Source organism: Pelobates fuscus, chromosome 8 (genome assembly GCF_036172605.1).
Source record: "Pelobates fuscus isolate aPelFus1 chromosome 8, aPelFus1.pri, whole genome shotgun sequence".
In the NCBI taxonomy this organism is placed as follows: Eukaryota; Metazoa; Chordata; class Amphibia; order Anura; family Pelobatidae; genus Pelobates; species Pelobates fuscus.
The window spans coordinates 64,042,262-64,066,086 of NC_086324.1; the positions used below are offsets into that span (position 1 = coordinate 64,042,262).

A 23,825-nucleotide genomic window follows, 5' to 3' on the forward strand; every position below is an offset into this window, starting at 1 on the left:
CCAGGCTGGGCGCTGTGTGGCAGGATAGTGGTGCGGCGGCCGTCCGCCCCACTCACCGCCGGAGAAGGCCCCGGTTGAAACATCAAGGTCCTCTCCGCCAGGGGACTGCAGCGAGGTAAGCCAGCCTCTCCCTGGCACCAGCAAGCCTTCTGCTGTGGGCACTATTGCTGACGGTCAGCTTTTTAACGAGAGACGGGTTTTTTCCCCCAGGTTTGGTGGTATATCGCAGGAGCTCCTGCTGCTTTCGACCGTCTAGCTCGGCGGTCCGGCCCCGCCCCCCCTGTATTGTGTTTCTTAAATAGCTATTTGAATATGAAACTATAGTGTATTTACATAAAAATACTAGAAAAGCTACAATTTCTGGGGAAATTGTGTGAAGTGTTCTTTCCTCCACCAGTAGTCTACAACTGGAGTGGGCGGAGTAACTGTTGTTATTTATTTATATAGCACAGTGCTTCACAGTTACATTAAAACATACATTTATAAAAACATTAGCAGGTGTACAAAAGGCCCTGTCTATGACATCACTTGCTGCTGCTGCAGCCTGGCACAGGTCAGAGTATTTTGTCGGTTGCCATTTTCAAACGGTCGTATTTTAAAAACTATAAGTCCTACAGCGAAGAGCTTTATATTGTGAGAATCACAAGACCCAGACAGTATGTCTCTGCAATATTAACAATGAAGGCACAGTCGCAGTTTAGAAATTGCCCTTCAAATTTGAGCTGGCTACAGTGGAGTTTCAATGAATGTCAATGGACGGCGTGAGTTGCAAACAAATGGTCATATCGTGAAAACTATCAGGACTTAGCCGTGGACATTTTTTGTGGCATCAGGGATAGCTGAACGTTTTGATATAAGATTTGTGTAGGTGGGCTTGAAGATAAGGGAGTAGTGGCTGTTTAGAAATCATGTCCTGATTTTTCAGCTTTGCCAGCTCCCACTCTAGTTTTAAACATTTTGCCATTCATTCCTATGGGACCAATTTCGCCACAAGAACGACGATATTCCGTGAACCATTTGGCTAAACGTTCCACAAAGTAATCGCAATCCAATCTGGAACAATCCGCACGCTTCCGTATATTTCTGTCTATGTAGTGTAAAAACTGTGGGAGGAGTTAGGGTGGCAAATTTGGCTATAATAATAAGAATAATAATATATATGTGAGATAACATTAAGTGGTCTTGCTATGCAAGAACACTTAATAAGAACACCAGATGTATTTTGATATATCTTTGGTGTTTCTGTGTTTGAGCTGTGAAACAGAAAATAAGATTTGCTCACATTTACAGAACCCTCACACTAAGTAACGCTGGTTTAATTATGAGTGCTCAAGCCTTACACAAACCAGCTCATTATAACACCATTTAGTTTAGTGCCTGAAGGATTGCATGTTTTATCATTCTTTTAGATTGCTACCTGTATGGTTCATTGAGCAGAGGAAATCTGTTGGCAGTACCGAATAAACTTGTGCACACTTATATATAATTGAAAGTGTCACTTGCACCATTTTTCTGATATGTTTTGGATAAAAGCACATATCACAAATAAATGAGATGTGTTGGACCTTTTGCAGAGCACACTTCCAAGGTTTAATTTAGAGAAGCAAATGCAGTGTTTCAGCACCTTATTTTTTATCCAACTCCTGAAACAAGATTGTGAGAAACTTGTCCAATTATAATCACTAATGATTCCTTGGCACAAATATTTTAGAGAAATAAAACTGGTAGCGTTTGTTTGTTTGTTTGTTTTTCTGAGCTGATTTTGTTAGCTGTGGGGTGACTTTATAGATATGATATTATTATATAATCTGTTCCTTCAAATATTTCTGCACTTAGTTGCAGTAAGATGGGTTTCTTCAAATAAAATATAAGGTCAAATATCGTGAAGTTCCACGGTAGGTCTTTTAAAGACAGGACTGCAACTTTTGCCTATCCATGGATTTATACCTACATCTGCTGGAGTACGAGACAGAATCCGGTTTCTCTAAATCTTAATTTCCGGTTTAAAAGCTCAAGAAAATTCTCCATTCTGTTAAATTCTGTTTAATAATAGCACATTCTGTAAAAATTATTCAAGGCATTTTTTGTAGGAAATGGCAGTATATTAGTTTCTATACATTTTCAGGTGGCATATGATAAAAACAACAACTTTTCATACGGAGATAATATGCACATCTCTCTGGTGACTTGTCCATTAACAGAAATGGGACAATGACAAGGTCATCTGCAAAGAATTTACAAAATCGTCACGTACAACAAATTAAATAGTTCTTTACATGAATAACTATAAAGATAAGGAATTATCTGTCTAAAAATGATTAGGATTAAATAGAGTAAATTCACTTTAAATATTTATTTGTAAAACAGGATATTTAGGACTATAATGGTTTATAAATATGTTATTATAGATTGTTGTTCCAAAGAGTCAAATGTGGTTTTTTTTTTGTTTGTTTTTTTTCACTGTCGAAAATGATTTCATATCATACTTATATGGATGCCAAGTGTAACTTGGCACACAGGGTACATTACCCGTTGGTATACAGTATTTCTCCAAAATATTTAACTAATTTTTACCTGTGAGAACATTTATTTAACTTTTTTATTTCTGCTTTTGTAGAAGAGAATAAACAAAAAAAAGGAAATGATACTACTCAAAAAGCAATTCAGGAGGCTCGAGAAAAAGAGCTCTTGCAGGAAGGAGTTGCTCCCTATAACCCAGAGAAAGATCCAAACAACCAGACTGGAAAGAGACATCCAAAGGTAAGCAATGCATGGTAAAATGTAAGGTACACAGTCCCTCCTTCTGTATTTAATGTTAGGATAGAATATTCAGAGGAAACCAGAGAAAACACTATCCAGAATAGCAACCTGTTCATAATAGGTTTACTGAGCAGCTTTCTTAAAAGGAACACTACATGCACCATAACTACTACATAGCACTTACTAAACAGTTTGACTACTTATAGTGGAGGATCACTAGGGCACTCCTGACACCATAACCAATATAATACGCTGTATTGGTTATGGTGCTTGGAGGTTGCTGTAATGACTTTAATGAAAGCGGCCCGATCCTCCTTTTCCTACAGTGCACCGCAATTGTGGAACGAACTCCCGCACACTTTAAAATCTTCCCCAAGTCTAAAGTCCTTTAAGAGATCCCTCTCTACATACCTCAAAACAGAATGCACGTGTTATGGTTGATTATATATTTTCTACCTGTTCTATGTTAAATTGTGTGTATATTGTGTATTAATATTGTTTAATAATATAATTTATTGTACCCTAATGTATCAATGCAATGTTTAGTGGACCCAGGACATACTTGAAAACTAGAGAAATCTCAATGTATCTTTCCTGGTAAAATATTTTATAAATAAATACATAATAAATAAATATTACACAATAAAATAACATTCTATATTGGAATTTTATAACATGACAGGAGGCTTCGTATTTGCTTAAGTCTCTCTTTACTAGAACTCCACAGCAGCACAGAAAAATAACCAATCAGAAAAAAGTTAGGTACTATAAAACTCCCCTCCCCATGCATCATTTCCTCTTTCTTTGCTGCTCTGCAGACAGTACAGGTCAGAGTACCACTGCCTCCTGCTTATAGTGGGTGGCTTTGGGATTTATTGTGATTTATTAGGATTTATATTCACTGTATGTAGTTACCTTATTTATTTTATATATTATATACTTTCTTTTTGTTGTCATATTATGTACATATATATTATTTGCTCTTATTTAGTTAATAGAATATATATTTATTTTATATATTATTTTTATTATATGTAGTTATCAGATTTTATGGCTTATGCCTTTTACCTAGTTATCATGTTGTGTTTCTTTTCTATATATTATGCTTTATAACTTATTGTCTATGTTTAGTTGGCCCCTGTTTCTTTGGAGATGGTTTCCTTCAGTGGGGGTTTTATGGGGGTTTCTGGGGATGCTGCCAGGGTCGCTCCCCCTTTTTTGTCCCCCCTCCCCCCCTTTCCTACGCCCTTCGCGGGCAGCGGGCGCTTTCACTCAGGGTGTCAGGAGACTAGCCGTTTAGCTGTCTCCTCTGACTCCCCGAGCTCCGGTGTGAGCCTGTCACCGCACGGGGTTGCTCGCGGTCGGACGCGACTACCCGGCGGCTGGACCTGCTCGCGCACATGGCCGCCTCCTTCAGGAGCCACGTGCACCCGACCGGCACTTGCTCGCGGCCCCTCCTCCACCCACGGTAGTTGGACCGCAAGATTTTTTCCCCGCTGGGATTCTGGCTCTCACTTAGCATGCAGAGCCAGTTCGCCATTTAGATAAGGGGTAAGCACATTTTTATACTTTTATGGCAACTGGTTTTGGCTATGTACAAGTACCAGGGTTCTAGCTTGTTATGAGTTTAATATATTATAGGTTTAGGAAGTAATTTATTTGCACTATTCATCTATTGTTCTTCTGTTCCTATCCTTGTGCCTCACTATATATATTCTTAAGATTGCTGTGAATCTTGCTGACAAGTGTGTATCACAGATTGATGTGGGTTTTGCTGACAATATATACACCACAGATTGCTGTGTGTTTTACTGACAGTGTGTATCACAGATTACTGTGGGTTTTGCTGACAGTATATACCACAGATTGCTGTGTGTTTTACTGACAGTGTGTATCACAGATTACTGTGGGTTTTGCTGACAGTATATACCACAGATTGCTGTGTGTTTTACTGACAGTGTATATCACAGATTTAGTTACAGTTTGCTGTGTGCTTTCTGACAGTGTAGATCACAGATTTAGTTGTACTGACAGTGTACTTCGAGTTTTGGTTTTCCTGACAGCGTGTATCACAGACTGCTGTGAGTTTTACTACTGACATGTGGGTTTTGCTGACAGTGTATATTTCAGATCGCTGAGAGTTTTTTGCGGACAGTGCGTATCGCTGACTACTGTGCGTTCTCTGTCAGGGTATATCACAGATTTCTGCGAGTTACAGGTGTATATGAACGCAGTTATACAGGCTCTGTACAGGGTGTATACAGTGCCAGTTAGCTCTTGGATTTATATCCTTCTCAGTATATATTTTTTCTGGCCCAGCTATGAGGTCTCAGAGGGGACTACTCTGGTATGAATTCTCTGTCCATGGCGTATATATAAGATACAGACCTGGCTCTGACTCAAACTGATATGGGAGACGAGTCTACGCTGATACTATACATTTTATCAGGTTCTTGGGGAGAGTCATTGAGTTGGCTATTGTTTAGCCCTACTCCTGGAAGTGTCCATGGTTGCAATATCCTTCAGGTGGTATGGTGATGGTAATCTATATGATGCTAAGACATTTCGAACGGACCTGTGTGAGCATGTGCATACCGATTCACAGTTTACGGAGAGTATCGATCAGTGTATCTTACATTCATGGACATGATGGTCACTGGAACAACTTCTGCTTATACCCACTACAGCTGGAATACCACTGTTTGCCTGCTGGGCATTTAGGGGCTGCCAGTCCCGGTTCAGGTTACTCACACGGCATCACGCTGTCTAAAAGGGTTGTTGTCTAAGGGTCCTATGTCACAGGATGCCCTGAGGATGTACACTTTTTAGGGACCTCTACCCGAACTCGTCGTGAGGCCTGACTTGACCTCCTCCGACCTCCCGGGCACTCGTGGATTGCGGAGAATGTCTCCAGCTTTCCTCAGACTTCCAACGGTCTGCCTGGACCCCGCGCGCGCGCACGGGATCCGGATAGTCGGTTGATAGTTTTCCATCGTTGTTTCCGAAGATTGCCCTCAGCCTTATGCTGACATTTATAAGAGGTGTGCAGTTTGGTCACCCTGAGTCTCTAGGGACTCTAGTTTGCATCACAGAAGGGTGCGGCCCTCCATCACCTCGCTCCGAGTATATTTATTTTCAGGAACAGAGGGTGAACCCCTCTCATATACAGAACCGGATACTGATTTGTTATTAGAGAGCGCAGCCCCTCCCTCGACATCAACCAGATACTGGGCTGGATACAGAGGACAGGTTTGGAGGACACATTCTCATATAGAGAACCGGTCACGGAGGTAGACTCTGCTGTTGGTTATTAAAGGGTGCGGCCCGCTCAGGCTAGCAGCCGGTCGCTATCGCGGTATGCGATCTCATTAGTAGAGAGCGCGGCTCTCTCATACACTCGACGCTCTACAGTACCAGCCATTTGTTCACCACACAGGCTTGTACCTGTGCAAGACATTGATGACTGCATAGAGGGGCGTCCCTCCTGCATTCAATTAGAGCTGACATCCATGCTACTGACTTCGTTCTAGAGGACTGCCTGGTCATGCAAGATATACATATTTAGACGGGATCCCTCTATTCTATCTCCTGTAATGGATCTATTGGATCCGGACCGCTGTAACACGTGAGAAATACTCACAGAGGTATAACGGGGGGAGACACCCACTTATTTACACACACTCCTGGAGATGGTACGGCTAACGGATGGTCCTCCGGTATTACGAGAATGCAGGTTTTTGGTATATTCTGCACCATATAATACAGAGAATTGCTTCTTTTTTGGATATCCAGACCATTACGAACAAACTGCGAAGACAGTTTCTCCCATGTCAAGATGTCAGGAGATACGGAGACCTTCATGGAGCAAACGGGCACTGCCTTGCTCGGGTAACAAGATTAAGGAAGGCCTATTACCCGGTCTGAAGGTAAAACTGTACGTATGGACCACATGGTAAGATCTTGGGATAAGATGGCAGGACTGCTCCGTCTCCTCGGAGCGTGTACCTGGTGAACATGGTTCGGAGATGGAGGACCCTCCGTCTATGCTCTATTTATCCCTAACGTTAGCCGTTTTGTTGGATTCGCGCTAACCTACTTTTCAACTACCGTCGAGGAGACCTACGAGACTTTATGGAAGTACCTGGTGTGCCCCGACTCCTACACAGACATCTTTCACTCTTGGACGAGGGCATTTCTGGATGGAAATCTGCGTTCCGGTTTGCTTTTCCCATTCCTTTTAAGATTTCTGGGATTCACTATTCTCAGAGTAGTCGACCACCGTTTCCTCCACACAAGTTCAGCTCGGAACCTTGAATGGACGTTCTTTGGAGTCTTTTCTCTACTGCGTCCGAGGATTACACAGTCCATTTCGAATATTGGAATCACTCAGAATACGGCTGGTTTGGCCACACTCTTGCCTGCATTATGAATTTATTCTCGGATGAGACATCTCACCGGGTAGGACAGGAAGGAATGGAAGATCCTCCTCGGTTTTCTATTGCGATTTTGATGGTGGACTTAGGCACATTCCTTGAGATTGGAGATCTACCTGCAAGGCCACATCGCCGAATGACCCTGGCACGATCGGAGAAGCCACCTTACGGATCATGAGTTGAGACATGGTGGCAGTTTCTTCTCGCGACCCTAAGCCCGAGATTGACATTCGATATTATACAACTACAGGAATATGGCTAATAGGTCAGCTTGCCAGCTCATCGACCGACTGCTAGGAAACAGGTCGCAACACCACGTACAATGGATTTACCAGCGGATGGTGCTTTCTTTCCGTATTTGAGATGCTTCGTTGGCTGGCATCTTCTTTGATCCGTCTGCTGTAATTTATCGTACTTGGAATGTCCAATTAGGATTACTCTGATATTTCCTGGAATAGATACCAGCGACACAAACAGCGTTGGATTGGTGAACTGAGCGTTGAAACAGCAAATACGAAGCCTCCTGTCATGTTATAAAATTGTAGATTATGCTAGCTTTAGTGTACCTGTAATCTTAATGTTATTAATGACAGGAGGCGAGTATTTCCCACCCATTCTTATCCCTCCCTTGTTTAATGTTTTAGTTTAGATTAATCAGGTACGTATGCTGTTGTCTCTGCTACCTGTCGCTTGTTTATGTCTGTTTTTTCATAAGTAGGGTTATCTACATATTAAGGTTAATTTTGGTTGCTACATTGGGTACCTACATGTTTATTCAGAGTACATTTCTTTGGATAATCAACCTGTTCGATTCTGTTTTTCTCTCGTTTCAGTTTACAGTCCATCAACACTATCTAGTTTGACAGTTGCTCTCGGATGGTGGACATCGGTATATTCATCGTATCTAGGACTTTCGTTTCTTCCCCATGATGTTCTCTGCCCTTTATTCTGTTGTTGTCGCAGCTTGAAAGAGGAAATGATGCATGGGGAGGGGAGTTTTATAGTACCTAACTTTTTTCTGATTGGTTGTTTTTCTGTGCTGCTGTGGAGTTCTAGTAAAGAGAGACTTAAGCAAATACTCGCCTCCTGTCATTAATAAAATTAAGATTATAGGTACACTAAAGCTAGCATAATCTACAATTATGCATATACTAACTAAATGAATATTCGAGATGGTCTGTCAAATAGTGCATACAGTTGGCAACTACTGACCCTGAAAAGAAGACCGCTTCCTATATTAATTAACCCCCCTCTACCCCCCCCCCCCCCGAAAGACACATTATGGCTTATTTTCGAGGGATGTCTTATTTCGGGGGAAAACAATAGCAAGAATGTGGTAGTAAACAGGTCTACGTTCAATGGAATTCCCTAGTTCACTAGGGCATGGAATCTCGTAAATCTATGTTCGGGGAAACTTTCCCGAACATAGATTAGCGAATAGTGACTAGGGCTTATTTTTGGGGTAGTGCTTATATTATAAGCATCCGAAAATAAACTAGGGCTTATATTTGGGGAATGTCTTATTTTTGGGGAGACAGGGTATTGACAGCAGTGATATTTTTCACTATTTTTATTCATTTATATTGCATTACTAGTGTGTGACTAAATTATGATACTTTAAAAAGGTTGATCCTGTAAAAGCCATATTCCATCGTTGTCTCTGGGAAACAACCTTTGGCTATCCAGCTTGCCTAATGGCAGACATATACAAAATCACAATATTATCTATAAGAATTGTAACACAACTGATGCAACTAAAGACTTAATCCTCAAAGTAGATATAGATATATTTGGGATATATTTTTAATGCATAGGATTTACTAAAATCTTAAGTGATGATGGTCAACTGGAGCAATGCCATCATGTTTAGATGCCTCAGTGATGTGCGGAGTGACTTCTGTGGTGAAAGTTGAAAACCTCATTCATGTCCCTGTTGCTGCTACAATGTGAGAAATGAAGACCAATCACTGGGAGGCAGCAAGAGACAGTCTGCTAATCAATGTACTCTGCACAGAGCTGTGGAGACAATCCTGTTTCATACTTGTGTCTTCATTCTGCTATAAGTAGCAGTGGGGACTGATTGATTGTAACTTGCATAACAAAGTGTAATCAAATGTTGCATGAATACTCCACAAACTATTAATGGTCATATACTGGGGGACTTTACACCACTACAAACAGGAAAGTTTTTAAGGAACAAAAATTACCTCCTAAATTTCATGTGGTTGGTCTTTAAGACGCTGTAAAACCATAGAAATCTCAGCTGGTTGACAAAGCGTTATTTAATCAGTTTTCCATGAAAGTATCATATAGCACCATGTAGCAGTTGTTGAGCAATTCTTGACCTATTCACCAGGAAAAAAAAAACCACACACAGGAGCTAGCAGAGTTTTTAGGGCGTTATTGTCAATTATGCTGGTGATTCAAAGCAATCTGTCACTTTGCAGGATTGTACAATAATTATTTTTAGCATTTAATATTAATATTTAATATTTCGTGAATTACAGTTCCTGTGGGGATAGTAAAACAACTTCACCACAAGTAACAACATGTGAATGACACATTAAGGCATGCTTTAGTTATTTATGTGCATGCATCAGGTATTTACACACATGCATTTACAATTGTTTAATGGCACCGAGGACGGGATGGTTGCTGTAGTTTTTATTAAGGTTGTGACCGTTCCTCTTGGAAAATTTATATCTGATCACCTTTTTATCTTTGATTTTCCGAATTGGCTTCATTGTTTTGTGTTTTTTTTTTTCCTTAGGGACCATATTATATCTAATGGCCTCTTCCTGGTAAAGAAACAACGGTCCCAATTGCCTTTAATTTCTTATCGATGGACATTACAGTGAAAAGAGTATACTGAGCCATGTGTGGATCTGTTTACTTACAGCCACTACTTTAATTGTGGAGATTAATGTTCTTTGTCCACATGTGCACAGTGCTCCCTGACATATAACCCTAGTGATTGATGTAGCTCAAGAATAGCCTTTCCGCTCTGCCGTTTCCCTCATTCCTGGTGGATACCTTTTTTGTCCTATTTAAAGATTCTTTAAGGTTATATGTTTCTGGTCAATCCCAGGCAACTAATGATAAGAAAGTGGCCTTTTCTTTTCGTATGTGTGTATACGAGCATGAGATGTTTAGAGATATAGATAATATTTATTTTGTCTTCTTTTAGATTTTCCTTGTATTTGCATTACTAATTCTTATTAGTGCCTCTATCTGCTTATGTTTGGGTAACATTTTGTTTATGAGTAGTAGTTATAGACTGTCATTGACAGTGATTCTGGATTGCAAACAAAGCACAGATAGTAAATCACGAGGGTATCTTAAGTCCAGTACTGAAGGAAAGGCTGGTTTGTTAGCAGTACATTCAAACAGCGTCTTTTCTATGGCTTTTGGGTGTTCCATTACTGCAAGTTTATTTTGCCTTGTTTTGAATTCTTTTATTTTGTTTTGCATGATTTAATAAGACCACAAAATGACCTCTATTGATTTCCTTACATTCACATCATTTGTCTTATTACTTCTATAATTAAATAGTAATGCAGATTGAAAAATTGTTTGAGTCCATTAAGTGAAATCTTTCACGCATATCCATTTAGAAGGCTGATGTAAAAAAACAAGCAGTCAAACAAACCAGCCCACTTGAGTAAATTTTAGAGGGAGGCATCATCCTGGTGTGAGCCTAGTGACATGGGATGTGCTTTATGTGGCACTGATCAATGCATCTCTGTGTGGCTTGCACTGCACAATGACATCATGAATCAATCAGTGCAGCTCTGTGTGGCTTGCACTGCACAATGACATCATGAATCAATCAGTGCAGCTCTGTGTGGCTTGGACTGTACAATGACATCATGAATCAATCAGTGCAGCTCTGTGTGGCTTGGACTGTACAATGACATCATGAATCAATCAGTGCAGCTCGGTGTGGCTTGCACTGCACAATGACATCATTAATCAATCAGTGCAGCTCTGTGTGGCTTGCACTGTACAATGACATCATGAGTCAATCAGTGCAGCTCTGTGTGGCTTGCACTGCACAATGACATCATGAATCAATCAGTGCAGCTCTGTGTGGCTTGCACTGTACAATGACATCATGAGTCAATCAGTGCAGCTCTGTGTGGCTTGCACTGCACAATGACATCATGAATCAATCTGTGCAGCTCTGTGTTGCTTGGACTGTATAATGACATCATGAATCAATCAGTGCAGCTCGGTGTGGCTTGTGCTGTACAATGACATCATGAATCAATCAGTGCAGCTCTTATCTTCCACACAACTTTTTTTTTTTTTTTTCTTTTTCAGAAGAGCCATTTTTATTTATTGATTTATTTCACAGCCTAGTAATATACAATTAATGGTAGTGACTATTCAATTACAAAGCAATGTTAATATGACAAATACAAAATCAATCAATCAATAAGAAATAAAAATAAATACGACAAAGTATTCTTTTTACAAAAATTATTTATTATTATTGTGCAGGTAGGTACATACATAACTTTGTCAAGACGTCACAACAGCGTATATATATGCATACAGGTTAAGTAGTGGCGTGAGAGTTCGCACATATTTTATATATTACCAAGCTTAACGTTATGAGTAGGTTTTTACAGTGGGAATTAAACAGTTTATAAAGCATGCTAACGGTGCTGGAAAACAATGTTAATTAAGTTGGTTTCATTGCAGGTTAATATTTACAGCAACCTATATGGCTCTACTGTTGTGAGAACAAGGCTACAACACATCGAGCCTGATGGCCTGCTAGCTTGTAGGCAGGGTGTGTGTGTATGGAACTAATGTGTTTAGGGGAGAACCATTTAGGGGGGGTCTGAGCAGCGTCGTTAATATAGTTAACCCCTGGGTGTCTCTGTGTAGTTTAAAGTGTACTCTGCTTCAGGTAAGCAACTCAGGAGGCATAGGTAGCTTAGGCTCTAACATAGAATTACATGAAATGATATGTAATGGCATAACATGACCTTGCCCCTTAATGTGTCTTGCTCTATCCCTGTGACCAGGGACATCACCAGGTAAACAGTGAAACTAAGATACTGACAAAGTGTCCCTGACATTTCCCGTGCTGCTTGGGATGTGTCCTAAGTCTATTCATGGTGGGCAGTCAGGTTCTATTTGCTGCATATATATATATATCTTCTACTGGCTATATCAGAGTGCCTAAGACTCGTTAGTAAAGATACGAGTAGGACAATAGTTGTGTGTGTAGTTGTTCACTAACATTAGCTGTAGTGTGTGGTGTAAAAGATATTATTAGGTACTAAGCAGGGAGGGTAGCCATATACACTACTAACATGTTAGCTAGTCGTTATGCTATATGTCACATGGTATTAGTTACATGTCATTAACTACTACTGGTCACGAGATAATGCAGAGATAGTGCTGTTAACAGGGCAGAGAAATCAAATAACTCAAAGTTAATAAACAGAAGACCAAGGGAGAAAGCCCAAACTTTGGTCGCCATGGTGATGCCAGGCTGAGTCATCCTTTGCCACTTAGCGGCTTTTTAACGGGAGTCCAGCTTCACAGCTATCCTCGCGGAAGGACACCCCCGGTTCCAGGTGCAGATGGGCTCCTGTGCCCCATTGATTTGGTAAGTGCCGTTCTGTCTACCCTAATGGGGGCTGGCAAAATAGGATAGTCCTTGCAGGCCCTCACCTGGCACAAGTAACGCGTTTGTGCTGGTGATGCTGTCCCCAGCACGGCTTGTTGAGGTCGTCGGGTGCTGGCAGCCTACACCTCAGGTCTGTGTAGCTGTCCTCATTCAGCCGATGATGACCTTGTAGGCCTGTCGGTGGCTCCGGGTGTGAAGGTGTGGGGCCATCCATGGATTCTGTCAGTGTTTTGATCTGTTCACCATCAACATTGCGTGCAGAAGCAACCACAGCCTCCCAGACACTGTTCAGAGAGGTGTACTGTTTTCCCTCCTTGTAAATCTCACATTTGATGATGGACCACAGGTTATCAATGGGGTTCAGATCAGGTGAACAAGGAGGCCATGTCATTAGATTTTCTTCTTTTATACCCTTTCTTGCCAGCCACGCTGTGGAGTACTTGGACGCGTGTGATGGAGCATTGTCCTGCATGAAAATCATGTTTTTCTTGAAGGATGCAGACTTCTTCCTGTACCACTGCTTGAAGAAGGTGTCTTCCAGAAACTGGCAGTAGGACTGGGAGTTGAGCTTGACTCCATCCTCAACCCGAAAAGGCCCCACAAGCTCATCTTTGATGATACCAGCCCAAACCAGTACTCCACCTCCACCTTGCTGGCGTCTGAGTCGGACTGGAGCTCTCTGCCCTTTACCAATCCAGCCATGGGCCCATCCATCTGGCTCATCAAGACTCACTCTCATTTCATCAGTCCATAAAACCTTAGAAAAATCAGACTTGAGATATTTCTTGGCCCAGTCTTGACGTTTCAGCTTGTGTGTCTTGTTCAGTGGTGGTCGTCTTTCAGCCTTTCTTACCTTGGCCATGTCTCTGAGTATTGCACACCTTGTGCTTTTGGGCACTCCAGTGATGTTGCAGCTCTGAAATATGGCCAAACTGGTGGCAAGTGGCATCTTGGCAGCTGCACGCTTGACTTTTCTCAGTTCATGGGCAGTTATTTTGCGCCTTGGTTTTTCCACACGCTTCTTGCGACCCTGTTGACTATTTTGAATGAAACGCTTGATTGTTCGATGATCACGCTTCAGAAGCTTTGCAATTTTAAGAGTGCTGCATCCCTCTGCAAGATATCTCACTATTTTTTACTTTTCTGAGCCTGTCAAGTCCTTCTTTTGACCCATTTTGCCAAAGGAAAGGAAGTTGCCTAATAATTATGCACACCTGATATAGGGTGTTGATGTCATTAGACCACACCTCTTCTCATTACAGAGATGCACATCACCTAATATGCTTAATTGGTAGTAGGCTTTCGAGCCTATACAGCTTGGAGTAAGACAACATGCATAAAGAGGATGATGTGGTCAAAATACTCATTTGCCTAATAATTCTGCACTCCCTGTATTTTTTTTAAATTTAAATCCACCCAGCCTCCCTACGTTTGGGATAGCTGGGTGGATTTTTCACCTAGGGTCCTGTGGGGCTGCTGGGCAGGAAGGCGGCCGGACGTGCAGGCTGGCGGGCACTCTAAGTTTTCAGCGTGCCGCAGAGTGATGACGGGAGCCGGAATATGACGTCCTATTCCGGCTCCCGGCATTACTGTGGGTCGCGCGCCCGAGAAACAACTGTCCGCCTGTCCCGGGGAGCCTAAAGGTGGCCAGCTTTTTGGTTCCCATAAAAAGAGGCAAACAAGGTATTTGCCTGGGCATTTGGGGGCCTTGTTTGCCTCGCGTTAGACACATCCCTGTAGATTAATTTAGAAATAAACAAATATGTTTAAATGTCTATCTGTTCCTGTCCAAATCTGAGATGATTAAATTGCGTATACGCAGAAGTAAGTTCACACTGACACATGGAGTTCAGGTTAAAAGCACTTCAGAAAATTTAATGCCATCTGGTTGGAAAACAGTTATGCAGACCTTTTTAAAGGCAAAATGACATCATCATTGAATATCAGATAATAACAAACATCATTAATTGGATTAAATGTTATGTGACTATATCAGTGTCCACCCATCAATATTATTAATTGGCTCAGGGATTTGAGTGACTAGCTAGGTGTCCTCCCACCGGGAGGTGGTAGGTTTACTCGGTGGAAAGGGGGGCTTGAGCGTCATTTTACACAGTCAGTGATGTCAGTCTCATGATCAGGTGCAAGGTTCTTTTATGAATAGAACATTTCATTAGTACAGTGTTCTCATGGCCTTGGCTCTGGCCTTGGTTATACTTTGTTGCATGTTACAGGAGATTCAATAATTCCGGAGTCAGCTTTATAGAAAATACAGTCTCTGTTCATTGTATTAAATGTTGCTGGGAAATTCTGTCATGTAATGTAGTTTAAGATGGAGAATCTGTCAGGTAATGAGGACAAAATGGAGGGTTTGTTACAGTGTGAGGTTAAAATGGAGTTAGTACAATAATTCAGTACAAGTTCAATAAAGATTTTTAATAATTCTACATCAGTTGGAATACTTATTTTTAAGTTTGCTTCCAATTCTTTGAACTCATATTTTTAATCAGCTCCCATCTTGCACTAATACTAAGAGGGGTGTTCTCTGGATTGGAAGATTGAACAGCTTTCTCCAGCACAACCACTCCTGAACTGACAATTCCAATATTTAGCCATCTTTCCCCTCCACTCTGGTAACCACATCTGTTATCTACCTTTTACCCAACTAGGTTAGCTTATTTCACATTACTAGATACCCCTACTAAACTCTGCTCAGTGAGCCGCATCCTTTACAAGGATGCCAATATCCCTCACTATTGCAGTCTGCTTCCGCAGCACATGCAACACATTATGCATTGATAAGATTCGTACAGACTAGTGAAAAACAAGCCCAGCACCAATGCTATTACCCTTATGCTAGTCCAACATTGGAATGAGGAAACCTTAAAAATGTAGCATTCACAACTTTATTAAATCCCCATAAGGATGATACAAACACACACACACACACACACACACACACACACACACACACACAAACATGGCAGAAAAATGTGATGAAGTAAAAAAAAGAATAGAAGATAAATAAAATTGGACAAGCAGATAGGTCTTATATAGAAGTCAGAATGATCTCCCAGCTTGGGAATAGACAAGAAAGCAGGTGAATGTAACCTGATACTATATTGCAAAATTGCATTCAAATTGAAAGCACCCAGCTAAGTCTGATGAGCTGCTGTGGGCTAGGAAAGTCTGATATAGTATCTAATATAGAACAATAAATGTAGATAAAGAGTAGCAGACTGATCACAAGGTAGTGTAGTGGATCATATGCAGAAATTGTAGAGTAAAGAAGGCTCTGTATGGTGTTAACCAGTGACTCTCTTATTAATCAACGTAACTAATCGTTAAGAAACCAGAGAAAGAAAAGGAAATTGGAATATATGGGGTAATCCAAAGCAGTAAACCCCAGGCTGAGAAACTAGGACAGCCGGGAAACCAACAATTGAATATGAAATTGCCCCTAGTATAATATCCCTTATGGTCAAGTGCTCAGAGCCAATATAATAATGTATAGATGATAGACAAGTGTGCAGACCTAAATCGGTCCGCTCATAAGTGAAGGAACAAACCGTCCCATATAGGATACACCTTGAAGATACAGAGATTAGCCAATGGTATAGAAAAGATAGGAAAAAAAAAATCTGTAAATAACTGCTTCAGGGTAACCCCTCATTAACTAGTTATAGCCAGTGTGAAATAAGCTAAAGACTGTTGCTTCAAGGCAGCCTATCATCTACCTAAAATAGCCAATACTAACTCATCTACTACTGCCTAAAAATAGAAACTGCCTATTTGCCCAGGGAGATCGTTAAGATTTATAGTGATAGTAAGTTGCTAAGGCATGCAAAAGCTGTCCAAGTATTAAAAATGACCAGTGGAGCATCTGCGCGATGCACGTTTTGGCGCTGGTATGCGCCTTTGTCAAGAGCTAAAGGCACATTATGCATTGATTTAGGACTCCAATAGTACAATTGAAGGACAAGAAATGCTATGTAATGTACAACAGAAATCAGAAACTTTGTATTCTCTCTCGCTTACTACCAGCAATCTTGATTCACTTCCCTTAGAACTGGGAAACGTAGGTTTGAATCAGACCGCCTTACCAGTAAGTGTCCTTGGGCAACACACCTAATGATCTGCATCTGCCTACCTCAAATCCTCATAGATTGTAAGCTCATTTGAGCAGAGCCCTCTATAATCCCTTTCTATAATGTGCTGTGAAATATGTTGGAGCTATATCAATAATATTTCCTGGGAGACTGTGGTATCTATGGCATAGTGTGATGTCATACTGTGTGGACTTGTGTGACAATGCCAATTGCTGCTGTATAAGATTAAACACTACTCAGGACACTCATCACATTTGCTGGTTCTCATTTATGGCAATGAAAATTAGGGACCCAGACCACATAGTTATGCAAATCCGTGATATACAGGTCATACTAATAGAGGATGCAGGTATGTTGCACCTTATCAGACTCCATCTGTATATGTACTAACTTGTATATTATACTTTTATATAAATGTACCAGCCTAAATCCTGAACATATGCATGGTTTTATTGTAAAGGGTTAACAAACACAAAAGAAAAATTATAGCAAGTGCTCAACTGGCAGGCTATATTAGTGTAACATGATGAACATTAATAGTGCATGTTACACTAATATACCCTGACCGTTGAGCACTTGCTTTATTTTTTCTTTTGTGTATGTTATTTCTTTTTACCTCTATAGGAGCCGTTGCTAGAATATGTATTTTGTGGACATTAGTCAATTAAGTGACAAGAGGGCTAAGACTTATGGTCGGGGGTTCTTTGAGATCTCCACACAGTATATTTGAATATGCACTACTGGATTTATTATAAACAGTACCATCACAAGCAAGCTTTGTATATGTTATACCATGTAGTAATAAGCATTACTCTATAGCAGTATATTTTCACAACATTATAAATGTGTAGATACAGAAGTGTGCTTAAGACTTGTAGGCCAATGAAAGACAAGCTAAATAAGATAAATGGAATATAGAATGCTATGTGGATGATATAAAGCTTGCAAATTATTTTCCGAGTGAATGAATCTGCATTCGTGTTCTAAAAGAGTACTGAGGGAGACTATACGAAGGGATGATTGCAAATAAATCAATAATTAATGCTTTAGAAATGTGCTAATAGGTTCATTATAGTGATTCACTGTCACTTGCAAGCAGCACCGGCTTATAAATGTAATTGGAGTGATTACAGTCTGTTCACAGATACTTATAAACAGTTGAGAATTGTAGCTGTAAGATGATGTTACAAAGCATTTTTAAATTCCTATAATCTCCCCTTATTTATTGGGAGGGCATTCAGGAGTTCTAACTGTCATTTCTTTAGTGTGCCTAGGTAAAAAGCAATATTCAAATTCTATCTTGTGGACTAAGCTAATGTATTGAAACAGATTATTAAAAAGGATAGCTGGCAAAGTTTAATGATCGCTTTGAACAGTTATTTTATACATTTTTTTTTTTTTTTAAAGGTAATTGAATCTTGTGGCACATTTAAACATCTTAATGTTGATAATAATATACCAATTTTTTTATTTTTTATTTATGTTTGTGAGTCTAGAGTTTTGGTATTTAGCTTTGTGAGAATATTTAATTTAGAATGACATATTCAATCTCCATATCCATGTTTTAATGGGACTCATTGTATTAAGTAATACATGCATAATAACATTATGCAACAATGTAGAGATACTATACTGTTATTTTTAACACACTGTTGTGTGTTTGCTTCCCCCCGCCCCCTTTCCTTATGCCTCTTATATCTTAAAGGGACACTATAGTCACCAGAACAACTACAGCTTACTGAATTTGTTCTGGTGAGTAGAATAATTACCTCCAGGCTTTTTGCTGTAAACACTATATTTTCAGAGAAAATGCAGTGTTTACATTACAGCCTAGTGATAACTTCACTGGCTACTCCTCAGATAGCTGTTACAGATCCTTCCTGGGTCATGGCCAGGGCCGGACTGGCCCACCGGGATACCGGGAAATTTCCCGGTGGGCCGTCGGCACCTGGGGCCGGGGAGAAATGTGGGTGTCCTGCTGCCGCATGGAGAGCTTGGATGGCGGCCGCAGGGGAAGCTCTCCTTGCGGCCGCAGGGGAAGCTCTTCTGGCGGCCGCTGGGGGAGCAGGCTGTTCTGTCTCTGCTCCCCCTCCCTCGCGCGCTAGAAAGAGACCGGCGCCGGAATATGACGTCATATTCCGGCCCCGGTCTCATAGAGCTGCGCGCGAGGGAGGGGGAGCAGAGACAGAACAGCCTGCTCCCCCAGCGGCCGCCAGAAGAGCTTCCCCTGCGGCCGCAAGAAGAGCTTCAGGAAGGCTGGCTGGGCTGGAAGGTGAGCACAGGAGGGGAGGGGGTGGGGTGGGGAGGGGGTGGGGAGGGTGGGGGGTAACAAAGGGCACAGGAGGGAAGGGTGGGGGGGTAACAAAGGGCACAGGAGGGAAGGGTGGGGGGGTAACAAAGGGCACAGGAGGGGAGGGTGGGGGGTAACAAAGGGCACAGGAGGGGAGGGGGCTAAGAGGTCACAGGAAGGGGAGGGGGGGTAACAAAGGGCACAGGAGGGGAGGGGGCTAAGAGGGCACAGGAGGGGAGGGGGCTAAGAGGTCACAGGAAGGGGAGGGGGGTAACAAATGGCACAGGAGGGGAGGGGGCTAAGAGGTCACAGGAAGGGGAGGGGGGGTAACAAAGAGCACAGGAGGGGAGGGGGCTAAGAGGTCACAGGAAGGGGAGGGGGGTAACAAAGGGCACAGGAGGGGAGGGGGCTAAGAGGGCACAGGAAGGGGAGGGGGGGTAACAAATGGCACAGGAGGGGAGGGGGCTAAGAGGGCACAGGAAGGGGAGGGGGGGTAACAAATGGCACAGGAGGGGAGGGGGCTAAGAGGTCACAGGAAGGGGAGGGGGGTAACAAAGGGCACAGGAGGGGAGGGGGCTAAGAGGGCACAGGAGGGGAGGGGGCTAAGAGGTCACAGGAAGGGGAGGGGGTAACAAATGGCACAGGAGGGGAGGGGGCTAAGAGGTCACAGGAAGGGGAGGGGGTAACAAATGGCACAGGAGGGGAGGGGGCTAAGAGGTCACAGGAAGGGGAGGGGGGTAACAAAGGGCACAGGAGGGGAGGGGGCTAAGAGGTCACAGGAGGGGAGGGGGCTAAGAGGTCACAGGAAGGGGAGGGGGGTAACAAAGGGCACAGGGGGGGAGGGGCTAAGAGGTCACAGGAAGGGGAGGGGGGGGTAACAAAGGGCACAGGAGGGGAGGGGGCTAAGAGGTCACAGGAGGGGAGGGGGCTAAGAGGTCACAGGAAGGGGAGGGGGGTAACAAAGGGCACAGGGGGGGAGGGGCTAAGAGGTCACAGGAAGGGGAGGGGGGTAACAAATGGCACAGGAGGGGAGGGGGCCAAGAGGTCACAGGAAGGGGAGGGGGGGTAACAAAGGGCACAGGAGGGGAGGGGTTTAAGAGGTCACAGGAAGGGGAGGGGGGGTAACAAAGGGCACAGGAGGGGAGGGGGCTAAGAGGTCACAGGAAGGGGAGGGGGGGTAACAAAGGGCACAGGAGGGGAGGGGGCTAAGAGGTCACAGGAAGGGGAGGGGGGGTAACAAAGGGCACAGGAGGGGAGGGGGCTAAGAGGTCACAGGAAGGGGAGGGGGGTAACAAAGGGCACAGGAGGGGAGGGGGCTAAGAGGTCACAGGAAGGGGAGGGGGGTAACAAAGGGCACAGGAGGGGAGGGGGCTAAGAGGTCACAGGAAGGGGAGGGGGGTAACAAAGGGCACAGGGGGGGAGGGGCTAAGAGGTCACAGGAAGGGGAGGGGGGTAACAAATGGCACAGGAGGGGAGGGGGCCAAGAGGTCACAGGAAGGGGAGGGGGGGTAACAAAGGGCACAGGAGGGGAGGGGTTTAAGAGGTCACAGGAAGGGGAGGGGGGGTAACAAAGGGCACAGGAGGGGAGGGGGCTAAGAGGTCACAGGAAGGGGAGGGGGGGTAACAAAGGGCACAGGAGGGGAGGGGGCTAAGAGGTCACAGGAAGGGGAGGGGGGGTAACAAAGGGCACAGGAGGGGAGGGGGCTAAGAGGTCACAGGAAGGGGAGGGGGGTAACAAAGGGCACAGGAGGGGAGGGGGCTAAGAGGTCACAGGAAGGGGAGGGGGGTAACAAAGGGCACAGGAGGGGAGGGGGCTAAGAGGTCACAGGAAGGGGAGGGGGGTAACAAAGGGCACAGGAGGGGAGGGGGCTAAGAGGTCACAGGAAGGGGAGAGGGGCCAAAAGATGAGCACAAAAGGGGCTGAAGAGGGTACAAGTCGGAAGGGGGGCTAAAGAGGGCACGGGATGGGGCTAAAGAGGGCACAGGAAGGGAGGTGGCTAAAGAGGGCACGGGAGGGGGCTAAAGAGGGCACAGGAAGGGAGGGTGCTACATAAGGGCACAGGAGGGGAAGGGGCTAAAAAGCACACAGGAGGACAGGGGGCAAAAGAGGGCACAGAAGGGGAGGGGCACCTATCAGTCTGCCCACCCACCCACCCACCCACCCACCCACCCACCCACCCAGGTAACAACAAGTATGTATGTCAGTGGGAGTGTGTCTGTCTGTGTCATGCTGTGTGTGTGTCTGTCTGTGTCACGCTGTGTGTGTGTCATGCTGTGTGTGTGTCTGTGTCATGCTGTGTGTGTGTGTCTGTCTGTGTCATGCTGTGTGTGTGTGTCTGTCTGTGTCATGCTGTGTGTGTGTGTCTGTGTCGTAGGTGTGTCACTGTGTGTCTGTATCATGGTGTGTGTGTGTCTGTGTCATGGTGTGTGTATGTCTGTCATGGTGTGTGTGTGTCAGTCGTAGTGTCTGTGTGTGTTTGTAAAAATAGTGTTTTACTCACTTTTTTTTTCCAACGTCATGCTGGTCTCTGCCTCTATGACTGAGATCATCAAGCGTGATGATCTCAGCCAATCCGCACTGACACAGGAAGCGCCTCTAGTGACCGTCTGAGTGTCTGTCACTAGAGGTGTCACTAGGAAACAATGTAAACACTGCCTTTTCTCTGAAAAGTCAGTGTTTACATTCAAAAGCCTGCAGGGACAGGCTATAGACACCAGAACCACTACATTAAGCTGTGTGTGTGTGCGCCTGCTAGTGAGTTTGCTTGCTTGCATGTGTGTGTGTGTCTGATAGTGAGTGAGCTTGTGTTTTTATGTCAATGAGCTTATGTATATTAGTGAAATTGTTTGTCTATGAGGCTGTGTATCAATGAGCTTGTGTGTGTCAGTGAGATTGTCTGTGTCTGCATGTGAGTATGCTTACTGTATAATTAAATTGTTTTACTCTGAAAGGACCAATATATTATATTAGAAAAAGCAATATATATATATATATATATATATATATATATATATATAATTACTCAATCATCTGGGGTGGCAAGACATAGCCTTACATATTACATGCGACAATATATGGCGCAATGACTTATGGGGCTGGCATAGATTTTTTTTTCCCAGGGCTGCTTTGTATCCCCAGTCCGGCCCTGGTCATGGCTGCCTAAAATGCATCCAAACATTCAGTATCTCAGTATCTCCTCCCTCTGCATGCAGACACTGAACTTTCCTCATAGCGATTCATTGATTCAATTCATCTCTATGAGGAGATGCTGATTGGCCAGGGCTGTGTTTGAATCATGCTGGCTCTGCCCCTGATCTGCATCCTTGTCAGTCTAAGCCAATCCTATGGGGAAGCATTGCGATTGGATCAGGCTACCACTTCTGATGATGTCAGCAGACAGCATGTTTTTCTGAGGCAAACAGCATGCAGAGCTACAGCTTCAGGCTTGAATACAGTAAGATTTTGCTATATTTATGGAGGCATGAGGGGCCCAGTGGGGCTAGATGGTGGTTTTAACACTAAAGGGTCAGGAATACATGTTTGTGTTCCTGACCCTACAGGGAGTGCAGAATTATTAGGCAAGTTGTATTTTTGAGGATTAATTTTATTATTGAACAACAACCATGTTCTCAATGAACCCCAAAAACTCATTAATATCAAAGCTGAATATTTTTGGAAGTAGTTTTTAGTTTGTTTTTAGTTATAGCTATTTTAGGGGGATATCTGTGTGTGCAGGTGACTATTACTGTGCATAATTATTAGGCAACTTAACAAAAAACAAATATATACCCATTTCAATTATTTATTTTTACCAGTGAAACCAATATAACATCTCAACATTCACAAATATACATTTCTGACATTCAAAAACATAACAAAAACAAATCAGTGACCAATATAGCCACCTTTCTTTGCAAGGACACTCAAAAGCCTGCCATCCATGGATTCTGTCAGTGTTTTGATCTGTTCACCATCAACATTGCGTGCAGCAGCAACCACAGCCTCCCAGACACTGTTCAGAGAGGTGTACTGTTTTCCCTCCTTGTAAATCTCACATTTGATGATGGACCACAGGTTCTCAATGGGGTTCAGATCAGGTGAACAAGGAGGCCATGTCATTAGATTTTCTTCTTTTATACCCTTTCTTGCCAGCCACGCTGTGGAGTACTTGGACGCGTGTGATGGAGCATTGTCCTGCATGAAAATCATGTTTTTCTTGAAGGATGCAGACTTCTTCCTGTACCACTGCTTGAAGAAGGTGTCTTCCAGAAACTGGCAGTAGGACTGGGAGTTGAGCTTGACTCCATCCTCAACCCGAAAAGGCCCCACAAGCTCATCTTTGATGATACCAGCCCAAACCAGTACTCCACCTCCACCTTGCTGGCGTCTGATTCGGACTGGAGCTCTCTGCCCTTTACCAATCCATCCATCTGGCCCATCAAGACTCACTCTCATTTCATCAGTCCATAAAACCTTAGAAAAATCAGTCTTGAGATATTTCTTGGCCCAGTCTTGACGTTTCAGCTTGTGTGTCTTGTTCAGTGGTGGTCGTCTTTCAGCCTTTCTTACCTTGGCCATGTCTCTG

The 23,825-nt window shown here is 43.2% G+C and overlaps 1 protein-coding gene across 1 annotated transcript in view; it reads left to right on the top strand.

Moving 5' to 3' along the window:
* SPAG16 (sperm associated antigen 16) overlaps positions 1-23,825 on the top strand; it is a 969,244-nt gene that overhangs the window by 67,093 nt on the left and 878,326 nt on the right. The window contains exon 9 of the mRNA XM_063429964.1: positions 2,618-2,760. Coding sequence (XP_063286034.1) covers positions 2,618-2,760 — 143 coding nt within the window. The remainder of the gene's footprint in view (positions 1-2,617; positions 2,761-23,825) is intronic.